This window comes from Cervus canadensis, chromosome 7 (assembly GCF_019320065.1).
Source record: "Cervus canadensis isolate Bull #8, Minnesota chromosome 7, ASM1932006v1, whole genome shotgun sequence".
In the NCBI taxonomy this organism is placed as follows: domain Eukaryota; kingdom Metazoa; phylum Chordata; class Mammalia; order Artiodactyla; family Cervidae; genus Cervus; species Cervus canadensis.
The window spans coordinates 62,892,708-62,905,707 of NC_057392.1; the positions used below are offsets into that span (position 1 = coordinate 62,892,708).

The 13,000-nt window shown below is 39.3% G+C and overlaps 1 protein-coding gene across 11 annotated transcripts in view; it reads left to right on the plus strand.

Moving 5' to 3' along the window:
• The window catches only part of PEX5L (peroxisomal biogenesis factor 5 like), a 266,793-nt gene that overhangs the window by 232,952 nt on the left and 20,841 nt on the right, over window positions 1-13,000 (plus strand). For all 11 annotated transcript variants that reach the window (XM_043473663.1, XM_043473660.1, XM_043473661.1 and 8 more), the window contains one exon: window positions 12,400-12,516. In XM_043473663.1, coding sequence (XP_043329598.1) covers window positions 12,400-12,516 — 117 coding nt within the window. The remainder of the gene's footprint in view (window positions 1-12,399; window positions 12,517-13,000) is intronic.

The window sequence follows — 13,000 nt, forward strand, 5'->3', positions numbered from 1 at the left end:
GATTCCATATATATGCATTAATATACAATATTTCTCTGACTAGTTTTACTCTGTATAATAGACTCTGGGCTCATCCGCTTCATTAGAACTGACTCAAATGCATTCCTTCTTATGGCTGAGTAGTATTCCATTATATAAACCTACCACAGCTTCTTTATCCATTCATCGGTCAGTGGACATCTAGGATGCTTCCATGTCCTAGCTATTGTAAACAGTGTTGCAATGAACATTGGGGTACATGTGTCTTTTTCAGTTTTGGTTTCCTCAAGGCATATGCCTAGAAGTGGTACTGCTGGATTGTGTGGCTGTTTTATTCCTAGTTTTTTAAGGAATCTCCATATTGTCTTCCATAGTGGCTATATCAGTTTACATTCCACCAGCAGTACAAGAGGGTTTCCTTTTCTCCACACTCTCTATAGAACTTGCTATTTGTGGATTTTTTTATGATGGCCCTTCTGACTGGTGTGAGGTGATACCTTGTAGTTTTGATTTGCATTTCCCTAATAATGAACAGTGTTGAGAACCTTTTCATGTGTTTATTAACCATCTGTATGTCTTCTTTAGAGAAATGTCTGTTTAGGTATTTTGCCCACTCTTTGATTGAGTTGTTTTTCTGGTATTGAGTTGTATGAGCTGCTTATATATTTTGGAAATTAATCCTTTGCCAGTTGTTTTATTTGCTATTATTTTGTCCCATTCTGAGGGCTATCTTTTCACCTTGTTTATCGTTTCCTTTGCTGTGCTAAAGCTTTTAAGTTTAAGTAGGTCCCATTTGTTTATTTTTATTTCTATTATTCTAGGAGGTGGGTCATAGAGGATCTTGTTATGATTTATGTCATACTGTGTTCTGCCTACATTTTCTTCTGAGAGTTTTATGTTTCTGATCTTACATTTAGGTCTTTAATCCATTTTGAGTTTATCTTTGTGTATGGTGTTAGAAAGTGTTCTAATTTCATTCTTTTACATGTAGTTTTCCAGTTCTCCCAGGGCCATTTATTGAAGAGACTATCTTTTTCCCATTGTATATTCTTGCCCTTTTTCAAAGATAACTTGCCCATAGAATCATGGGTTTATCTCTGGGCTTTCTATTTTGTTCCACTGGTCTATATTTCTGCTTCTGTGCCAGTACCATACTGTCTTGATGACTGTAGCTTTGTAGTATACTCTGAAATCAGGTAAGTTGATTCCTCCAGCTCCATTCTTCTTTCTCAATATTGCTTTAGCTATTCAAGGTCCTTTGTGTTTCCATATGAATTGTGAAATTTTTTGTTCTAGTTCTGTGAAAAGTGCCATTGGTAACTTGATAAGGATTGCATTGAACCTGTAGATTGCATTTGGTAGTATAGTCATTTTCACAATGTTGATTCTTCCAACCCAGGAGCATGGACTCTCTCTCCATTTGTTTATGTCATCTTTGATTTCTTTCATCAGTGTCTTGTAGTTTTCTGTATACAGCTCTTTTGTCTCCTTAGGTAGATTTATTCATAGGTATTTTATTCTTTCTGTTGCAATGGTAAATGGGACTGATTCCTTAATTTCTCTTTCTGATTTTTCATTGTTAGTATATAGGGATGCAAGTGATTTCTGTGTACTGATTTTGTATCCCGTGACTTTACTAAATTCCCTGATTAGTTCTTGTAGTTTTCTGATGGTATCTTTAGGGATTGCTATGTACAGTTACCTGCCAATAGAGTTTTACTTCTTCCTTTCCAGTCTGGATTCCTTTTCTCGCTTTTTGTTCTCTGATTTCCCTAGCTAGGACTTCCAAAACTATGTTGAATAATAGTGGCAAGAGTGGACACCCTTGACTTGTTCCTTATGTTAGAGGGAATGCTTTCAGTTTCTCACCTTTGAAAATATTGTCTGCTGTGGGTTTGTTGTCTATGGCCTTTATTATGTTAAGGTAGGTTCCTTCTATGCCCATTTTTTTAAAGAGTTTTTTATCATAAATGGGTGCTGAATTTTGTTAAAAGCTTTCTCTGCATCTATTGAGATTATCAGATGGTTTTATCTTTCAATTTGCTAATATGGTGTATCACATTGATTGATCTGTATGTATTGAAGAATCCTTGCATCCCTGGAATAAACTCAACTTGATCATAGTGCGTGATCTTTTTAATGTGTTGTTGAATTCTGTTTGCTGGAATTTTGTTGAGGATTTTTACATCTATTTTCATAAGTGATATTGGCCTATAATTGTCTTTTTTGTTATATCTTTATTTGGTTTTGGTATTAGGGTGATGGTGGCCTCATAGAATGAGTTTGGAAGTGTTCCTTCCTCTGCAATTTTTGGAAGAGTTTCAGAAGGATAGGCGTTTGTTCTCTCTACATGTTTGCTAGAATTCACCTGTGCTGCACTCTTTAATTGCAGCCTCAAGCTGAATATGTTCTTTGGGCAGCCATATGGAATTTTCAACTAATATTGACCTGTAAGTCAACAAGTGATATGAGTGGGGACATTTTAGCCACTCTTCACCAGCCTGGGCTATAAGATTCAGGACAATGACGTCCCTAACTCATCTGTACACAGTTTCACTTTAAGGAAAATTTATCGTGGCAAATACTTTATCCAAACTTGCATAGTGATTTTCTTTGTCTTACAAGGGATACTTTCTTTTCCTTTGTATATGCAGAATGAGATGTTTGATTGATGGTTTTTTTTAAGTTTTGATCCAGTGATAGTTAATCAATTTCTAAAGAGGCAAAAGAAGAGTCAGACTCCTCACAGGCAGAATTGACACATAATCTCACCTCAGTCAATTCGTTCATGACACAACCCCAGGATCTTTCTAATTGACAATTATGTTTGACCGCAAAATAGAAAGTTACTCTATTTCAACTCGAGAATGACTGAAATAGACTGGTGAGTGGGAGCTGATAATATGCTGCTATCCGTTAAAATTCCCTAGTTCTAAGTTAAATTGCTTATTTCTTTATTCTTTATATTTTAATTACTATTTAATTTGTCATGGTTCTTAGGAATTTTTGTTTGCTAGTTTTACAATAAGAAAGTGAAAGGAAAATGTCAAGCATACTTTTAGAGAAATATTTTAAAGTATGATTTTTGGAGATCAGTGAACAGGCCAGAAGCCCCCTTCCAAAAAATAATAAAAATAATGATTCTGGACCAAGATCTCCCTCCCCACCTCATTCTTCTGAGTCAGTCTGTACAGACAAAGAAACCTGAGTTATTGTCAAATGAACCCAGTCTTCTCACTTTACAAATGACAAAAGATAATGTACAGATAAGTTTAAATGACTTCTCAAGTTCACAAGGATAATGGCAGCTTCTAGCACACAGCCCTCTTTTTCCAAACCACTGATCCAGAATATTCTTATTGTAATTCAGAGAGGTAAGAGATTGCTCTAGTGTAGGGTTTTGGGGGAAAAACATCACAGAGGAATCGAAACTGAAAAGATGGAAGTTTGGGATTTGTTTGTTTGTTTACACCACAGCATCTTTATTCATTCATCTGTTTGGACACAAATTGTTTCCATATCATAACTATTATAAATAGTGCTGCAGTGAACATGGGGGTAGACATATCTTTTCAAGTTAGTGTTTTCATTTCCTTTAGATAAATACCCAGATGTGAAATTGCTGAATTATAGAATAGTTCTGGGCTTCCCTGGTAGCTCATCTGGTAAAGAACCTACCTGCAATGCAGAAGACCCTGGCTCGATTCCTGGGTCAGGAAAATCCCCTGGAGGAGGGCATGGCAACCCAACTTCAGTATTCTCATCTGGAGAATCCGCATGGACAGAGGAGCCTGGGAGGCTACAGTCCATGGTGTCGCAAAGAGTCGGACGTGACTAAGCACAGCACAGAATGGTTCTATTTTTAATTTTTTTTAAGGAAACTTCATACAGTTTTATAGTGGATGCATCAATTTACATTTCTGCTGAAATTCCCTCTTCCCCACATCCTCACCAGCACTTGTTGTTTTTTGCCTTTTGATAGTAGCCTTTCTAACAAGCGTGGTTATTATTTTCATTTCACTGAATAAGTGACGCTGAGCACCTTTTCACGTTAGCCATCTGTATGTATTCTCTGAAAAAATGTCTGTTCAGATTCTCTGCCTACTTTTTAATTGATTATTTGGTTTTTGCTATTGAGTTGTTTGAGTTAATTTTTATACAATTTTTTTTAATCGGAGGATAATTGCTTTACAATGCTGTGTTGGTTTCTGCCATGTGAATCAGCCTTAAATATACATATATCCTGTCCCTCTAGAGCCTCCCTCTCACAGCCTCATCCAACCCCTCTCCGTCTAGAGCACCAGGGTGAGCTCCCTGTGTTACACAAGTTCCCAGTATCTATTTTACACATGGTAATGTGTGTATTTCAGTGCTGATCTCTCAGTTCGTCCCACCCTCTTCTTCCCCCTGCTGTGTCCACACGTCCATTCTACATGTTTTTGTCTCTAGTCCTACCCTGCAAATAGGTTCATCAGTACCATTTTTCGAGATTCCATTTTTATGCATTAATATATGATATATGTTTTTTTCTGACCTGCTTCACTCTGTATAACAGGCTCTAGGTTCATCTGTCTCTGTTCAACCTACTCAAATTCATTCCTTTTTATGGCTGAGTATTATCCCATTGTAAATATGTACCACAACTTCTTTATCCACTCATCTCTCAATGGACATCTAGGTTGGATGGAAGCTTTTTTAAGAGAATCTTACTTTTTCACTAAAATAACACATGCTAGCAATATATGGTAAATGCTAAAAAGTGCAAAGAAAGGTTTTGGGGCAAATTCCTCATAATTCCAACCCATGAACTCTAGGTGCATTTCTCTAGTCTTATTTTTTCTCCCCTCACACATTACTTATTGTTTTCTGTCACTGTGATCATACTGCATAACAAGGAACATTATAACTCAAGGCCTATCCCATGTTGTAATAAATTCTTCATAAGTACTATTTTAATTGCTATATAACAGTCCATTTTTGCAATAGTCTTCTTAACCTTGCTCTTATTTTTGAGTAATTAGGTAGAAAAGAAAGATTTAAATGGAGAGGAAAAGTATCTAGGAGAGAATATGTATATACAGAAATTAAAACACCAGAATACTTACAGAAGTGTATTTGAGCTTTGAAGTTGTGGGTGATTTTTGTTTCATTCTTTATATTTTTCTCAAAGGTACAAAAGCACTTGTAAAACACCTACTTTTACTGAACATTTACCATGTGCTTTATGCCACAGATACACTTTCTTATTTGGTCCTTATAGTGACTAACCAAGACCACTAGTCTATCTTCATTTTAAGGATAAGGAAAAGGAGACCTGGAGATATTACGGGACTTGCAGAAGGTCAGCTGTAGAGCCAGAATTTATTTTTAAGTCAACATGATGAGACAGCTTCCATTCTTAACCACAATACTGCATATCCCAAGTTTGTAGTAAATATCTACTATTGTTATCATCAGAAAACTATTTTTAAAATGAAAATGGGTTGCAAACAATACCTCATTTCTGGTCTAAGCATGTAATTTATTACCTATAGAGTATAAAAAGTAATCTACCAGCATCCCAGAACAGCTGACAAAATCATCAATACATAAAATCCCCTCAGTCATGTCTAAAATATTTAAAATTTAAATGTGTTTCAGGTTTCTCTGAAATTGATTAGGAATGAAAAAAAGAAGCAGTGTTAATTGCAGTTACGAGAATGAAGTCTGGATTCTGAGACTGGATGAAAATTGATTGTGCTAAAAGTAGTCTTCTGTAATTAAATGAAACTGTGTGGTGCACTTTAATTAGTCAGCAGAACTTATTCTAAGTGGTAACAGTCAGTCCTGGTATACCTCATTAAATTAGGGCCTGACAGCCCCACCTCAACTGAGGTTCTCTTTCCACAGCAATTTTATGCATCTACTGCTCTAATTTGAAACTGCAGGAAAGGTGACTTTTGCAATTTAGAAGTACATCTTACAAAATCTTCCTCATTCTTTCATTCAAAAGACTTTTAATAGCTTTAGATGCCAAGGAGTCTCACTAGGGGAACTTAACTGCCTTAGAAAATACTTGAAGTCATTGGCACTTCACACCACCCATCAGGGGGCTCAGGAGAGTCAGTAAACATTATAAAATTCACTTGATAGGTTTCTGTTTGTTTCTATTCAGACAAGCTGAACCTGCATCTTTAAAAGCCTATTCAAGAAAATGAGTCCCTTCAGTATCTAAATGTGCAGGTTTCATGGTATTTTAAAAAGGAAAGATAATTTTTATGATTTTTTAACCTTTCTTAAATTATAAAAGCAATGCATGCTCATAGAAAATTCAGGAAGTACAAAAGAGCATAAAGAAGGAGGAAAAGCATCACCCATCAGCCCTTCATTCAAAGACAGTTTACTCTTTTTTTTTTTAATTTTTAATTGGAAGATAATCACTTTACAATGTTGTGTTGGTTTCTGCCATACAACAGAGTGAATCAGTCATAAGGATACATATGTCACCTCCGCCCTACTCCATACTCCATCCTACCCCTCTAAGTTGTCATAGAGCACCAGGTTGAGCTTCTTGTGTTATACAACAACTTCCCACTAGCCATCTATTTCACATGTGGTAATGTATATGTTTCAATGCTACTGTCTCAGTTTGTCCCACCATCTCCTTCCCCTGTTGTGTCTACAAGTCTGTTCTCTGTGTCTGCATCACTATTCCTGCCCCGCAAATAGGTCCATCAGTACCATTTTTCTAGATTCTATATATATGCATTAATATACAATATTTGTTTTTCTCCTTCTGACTTCACTCTGTGTAACAGGCTCTAGGTTCATCCACCTCACTAGAACTGATTCAAATTTGTTCCTTTTTATGGCTGAGTAATTTGATGCTTTTGAACTGTGGTGTTGGAGAAGACTCTTGAGAGTCCCTTGGACTACAAGGAGATCCAACCAGTCCATCCTAAAGGAGATCAGTCCTGGGTGTTCATTGGAAGGACTGATGCTGAAGCTGAAACTCCAATATGTTGGCCACCTCATGTGAAGAGCTGACTCATTGGAAACGACCCTGATGCTGGGAGGGATTGGGGGCAGGAAGAGAAGGGGACGACAGAGGATGAGATGGCTGGATGGCATCACTGACTCGATGGACATGAGTTTGAGTAAACTCCGGGAGTTGGTGATAGACAGGGAGGCCTGGCATGCTGCAATTCATGGGGTCACAAAGAGTCGGACACAACTGAGTGACTGAACTGAACTGAACTGAATATTTCATTGTGTGTGTGTGTATAAAATACCACAACTTCTTTATCCATTCATCTGTTGATAGACATCTAGGTTGCTTCCATTTCCTGGCTATTGTAAATAGTGCTGCAGTGAACATTGGGGTACATATGTCCTTTTAAATTGTGATTTTCTCATGGTATATGCCCAGTAATGGAATTGCTGGGTCATTTGGTACTTTGGGGGGCTTCCCTGGTTGCTCAGATGGTAAAGAATCTGCCTGCAATGCAGGAGACCGGTTTTGATCCCTGGGTGGAGAAGATCCCCTGGAGAAGGGCATGGCAACCCACTCCAGTATTCTTGCCTGGAGAATCTCATGGACAGAAGAGCCTGGTGGGCTACAGTCCATAGGGTCACACAGAGTTGGACATGACTGAAGCGACTTAGCATGCATGCACTGGTAGTTTTATTCCTAGTTTTTTAAGGAATCTCCATACTGTTCTCCATAGTGGCTGTACCAATCTGCATTCCCATCAACAGTGTGAGAGGGTTCCCTTTTCTCCAAACCGTCTCTAGCATGTATTGTTTGTAGATTTTTTTTTGCTGATGGTCATTTTGACCAATGTGAGGTGATACCTCATTGTAATTTTGATTTGCATTTCTCTAATAATGAGTGATGTTGCACATTTTTCACATGTTTATTGGCCATCTATATGAAAGACAGATTACTCTTAACATGGTAGGATATTTCCTTCTAGTCTTTTATCTAGCTGTTATATACCTGAGATCATTATATTTGCACAATTTGGTGTTCTACCAGAGGCTCATTGAAAGAGACATTTTGAATTTTATTCCTAACCTTAACCTGGATAACTGGTGGCCATTCTAGCATATAACTGGTGGACTTCTAGCATATCAGACACACATTACCAAGATACCTGCTGTCCTGAGCCTTTGTTGAAGGGAAAGCGTCTACTATGGAGAAGGCAATGGCACCCCACTCCAGTACTCTTGCCTGGAAAATCCCATGGACGGAGGAGCCTGGTAGGCTGCAGTCCATGAGGTCGCTAAGAGTTGGACACAACTGAGCAGCTTCGCTTTTCACTTTCATGCATTGGAGAAGGCAATGGCAACCCACTCCAGTGTTCTTGCCTGGAGAATCCCAGGGATGGGGGAGCCTGGTGGGCTGCCATCTGTGGGGTCACACAGAGTCAGACACGACTAACGCAACTTAGCAGCAGCAGCAGCAAGCCTCTACTGATGGGACAGAACCCATATCTGGTAGAAATGAGTATTCTGGACATAGTAAAGAAGAACAAGTGCTATATACTTAGTAGCCTGGGATTAATCACACTGGGCTGGCCCTTTTTCCCTGCATGTTTATATTCAGAAGAAATAAGCTTATAATTATCATTTAGAGCAACTTTGAAGATGAGGTCTCACCCCTGGACAACCACTACCCAGGAATGAGGGTGGACTAGAGGGTGAGACTGGGAGGATTAAAAGATGAAGAGCAACCTTTGATGGGATGTAGCAAGTCACAGATTTAGAATCATAGAAACTGAGATTTGCAGAGAAATTGGATCTCAGTTCCAAGCTTTGATGTTCAAGGAGTACCCATTTCACTGTTTTCTTTAAGGAAAATAGTGGTTTCCAAGCAGGTAACTTAGTCTCAACCAAATATGGAATGCTTATGTGGTGCCAAAAAACAAGGACAGAGTCTCCACCTTCGTATCATGCTAACTGCTAACAGCCAACCAAGCCCCAAAGGGTTGATCCAAGTCCAGTTTGTGTCTCTTTCTCTGTCATGTGGGGATCTGAGTTCCTAGCACACCCTGTCTCATTCTCTTGGAAGTCAGGCCAGTTTGCCAGGGAAATCCTTAAAAGCTAAGCATCATTTCCCACTTATCTTAGAACCTACCACCTTCCTTCTCTTTTCCTGTCCCTGGAAATCTCCCCTCCTCTCTTAAGGTGTTTAAGATACTTGTCCCCTTTTCCTCCCTCCAGAACAGCTCAAGTACTCTCTTCCGGCTCAGTAAAATACAAGCCAACCAGGGACAGATCTTGCAGAAAAAGTCTGTTTCCGTCCCCTGAAGTAAGGGAGAGCAAATGGCCTGGTTTCCCCTTGGGAAGACATAAAGGAAAGTTATAAAGAGGAAAACACAAAGTGTTATTTTTCAAAAGAAATCATCCTGCTATAGAAGACCTTGAAGATTCAGTCGGGTTCACACCCAAAGCTAGTCTCCTTCATTCTTTAGCACCAGGAGGACACCTTTGCCATAATGGGATGAGTACAGGCCTAGAAACCAGACCAGAACCTAGCTTTATGACCATCACCTTCTAGGCTGAGTTTTCTCCTAGCACAGAGCTTGGCACAGAGTAGGACAAACCAGTATTGCTTTCTGTGCCTATGGCCGGCTGCTTCCCAAGCCACTGCCCAGCCAGTCCCAGTTGAGCTACTCTAATTCTTCATTGTTGTTCAGTGACTCAGTCCTGCCTGACCTGTTGTGACTCATGGACTACAGAACGCCAGGCTTGCCTGTCCTTCACTATCTTCTGGAGTTTGCTCAAACTCATGCCCATTGAGTCAATGATGCCATAAAACCATCTCATCCTCTGTCACCCCCTTCTCTTGCCCTCAGTCTTTCCCAGCATCAGGGTCTTTTCCAGTGAGTCAGCTCACTGAATAGGGTGGCCAAAGTATTAGAGCATCAGCGACAGTTTTTCCAGTGAATGTTCAGGGTTGATTTTCTTTAGGATTGACTGGTTTGATCACTTGCAGTCCAAGGGACTCTCAAGAGTCTTCTCCAGAACCACAGTTCAAAAGCATTAGTTCTTTGGCACTCAGCCTTGTTTATGGTCCAGCTCTCACATCCATACATGACTTCTGGAAAAACCATAGCTTTGACTATATGGACCTTCGTCAGCAGAGTGATGTCTGTTTTTTAATACAGTGTTTAGGTTTGTCATCGCTTTTCTTCCAAGGAGCAAGCATCTTTTAATTTCATGGCTGCCGTCACCATCAGCAGTGATTTTGGAGCCCAAGAAAATAAAGTCTGTCACTGTTTCTGTTCCTTCCCCATTTATTTGCCATGAACTGATGGGACTGGATGCCATGATCTTCGTTTTTTGAATGTTGAGTTTTAAGCCAGCTTTTTCACCCTTCTCTTTCACCTTCATCAAGAAGCTCTTTAGTTCCTCTTTATTTTCTGCCATTAATGTGGTATCATCTGCATATCTGAGGTTATTGATATTTCTCCTACCAGTCTTGATTCCAGTTTGTGGTTCATCTGGACTGGCATTTCGCATGATGCACTCGGCATAGAATTTAAGTAAGCAGACTGACAATATACAGCTTTGACTAACTCCTTTCCCGATTTCAAACCAGTCTGGTGTTCCATGTCCAGTTCTAATTGTTTCTTCTTAATCTGCTTACAGGTTTCTCAGGAGGTAGGTAAGGTGATCTGGTAGTCCCATCTCTTTAATTTTCCAGTTTGTTGTGATCTAAAGCTTTAGCATAGTCAATGAAGCAGAATTCGATGTTTTTCTGGAATTCTCTTGCTTTTTCTATGATCCAGCAGGTATTGGCAATTTGATCTCTGGTTCCTCTGCTTCTTCAAAACCCAGCTTATACATCTGAAATTCTTGGTTCATGCACTGCTGAAACCTGGCTTGAAGGATTTTTAAACTAGCTTGAAGGATTTTTAAGCTAGCATGTGAAATGAGAAAAATTGTATGGTAGTTTGAATATTCTTTGGCATTGTCCTTCTTTGGGATTGGAATGAAAGCTGACCTTTTCCAGTCCTGTGGCCATTGCTGAGTTTTCCAAAATAACTGGCATGTTGAGTGCAGCACTTTAACAGCATCATCTTTTAAGATTTGAAATAGCTCAGGTGAAATTCCATCACCTCCACTAGCTTTGTTTGTAGTGGTGCTTCCTAAGGCCCACTTGACTTCACACTCCAGGATATCTGGCTCTAGGTGAGTGACTACACCATCATGACTGTCCAGGTCATTAAGACCTTTTTTGTATAGTTCTTCTGTGTATTCTTGCCAGTTCTTCCTAATATCTTCTGCTTCTGTTAGGTCCTTACTTTTTCTGCCCTTTATTGTCCCCATCTTTCCATGAAATGTTCCCTTAGTATGTCTAATCTTCTTGAAGAGATCTCTAATTTTTCCCATTCTATTGTTTACCTCTATTTCTTTGCATTGTTCACTTAGAAAGGCTTTCTTATCTCTCCTTGCTATTCTCTGGAACTCTGCAATCAGTTGGGTATATTTTTCCCTTTCTCCTTAGCATTCCGCTTCTCTTCTTTTTTCAGGTATTTGTAAAACCTCCTCAGACAACCATTTTGCCTTCTTGCATTTCTTTTTCTTGGAGATGGTTTTGCTCACCACCTCCTGTACAGTGTCATGAACCTCCGTCCTTAGATCTTCAGGCATTGTATCAGATCTAATCTCTTGAATCTATTTGTCACTTCCACTGTAGAATCATAAGGGATTTAATTAGGTCATACCTGAATGGGCCTCGTGGTTTTCCCTACTTTCTTCAGTTTAAGTCTGAATTCTATAATTAGGAGCTCATCACCTAAGCCATAGTCAGCTCCTGGTCTTATTTTTGCTGACTGTATAGAGCTTCTCCATCTTTGGCTGCAAAGAATATAATCAGTCTGATTTCAGTATTGACCATCTAGTGATGGCCACAAGAGTCGTCTCTTGTGTTCTTGGAAAAGAGTTTGCTATGACTAGCACATTCTCTTGGCAAAACTCTGTTAGCCTTTGCCCTGCTTCATTCTGTACTCCAAGGCCAAACTTGCCTGTTACCCCAGGTATCTCTTGACTTCCTACTTCTGCATTCCAATCCCATTGCCTGGCAGCAACTCTAGGAGAGACTGCCCTTCCCAAAATGTGTGTCAGGTACCCACACTTGAAACTATTCAAATAATGGATTTTTAGCTGAATTTGGTTTTATATGATCCTGGTTCTTCGGGTGGTAACTATGTTTCTCCCAGAGAAAAATCACAGCTAATACTCTCTGACACCTTGAGTGCTGAGTGCCCTCCAGAAGCTCTTCAACCTGAGTGTCGTTGGATGTGGCCAATTTGAACATTTATTCCTCCCCAGAAGTCATTTTTATCTGTGAGAAAAACTGTCTCTTGGAAATAAACCAAATGATATAGCATGTTCTTAAATCCATCTGTCTTCATTTCTCCTGTCTTCTAGTCAGATACAGAGTTTTGGGATAAGATGCAAGCAGAATGGGAAGAAATGGCCCGGAGGAACTGGATATCGGAGAACCAGGAAGCCCAGAACCAGGTTACAATCTCAGCCAGTGAGAAGGTGACCATTTCTCTTCTCTCAAATGTTGACCAGTTTTCTCATCCTTTTTGGATCATATTTTTATAAATTGTTGATAACTATTTTGTGGGGGGGAAATTCAGTAATTAAGTAGACTATTTAATATCAATCTGACCTGAAAGAAATTCTGATAGATAGAAACAGTGTAATCATGCAATGTGTGAAGGCAGCAAAACTGGAATGGAACACCCTTATTTTTTATCAGTGTTAAGACAGTTTGGCAGCCAACCAGAGCTTGGCCAGTCACTGAACTAACATTGAGGGTTAGTGAGAACAAGAACTGGGCTAATCCCACATTGCTCAAACCATGTCGATATGCTGACAAAAGTGATATTAATGGGCTGGAGGTTGAAAAGGGGGGCTTCAGGCTTTATTTCATGGGTAGTCTTTATGCTGCTAGCAAAGAATTCAGTGGAAAAGATACACTTCACACAGCTGGGTCAAGTACCAAGGGGATTCCTCAGAG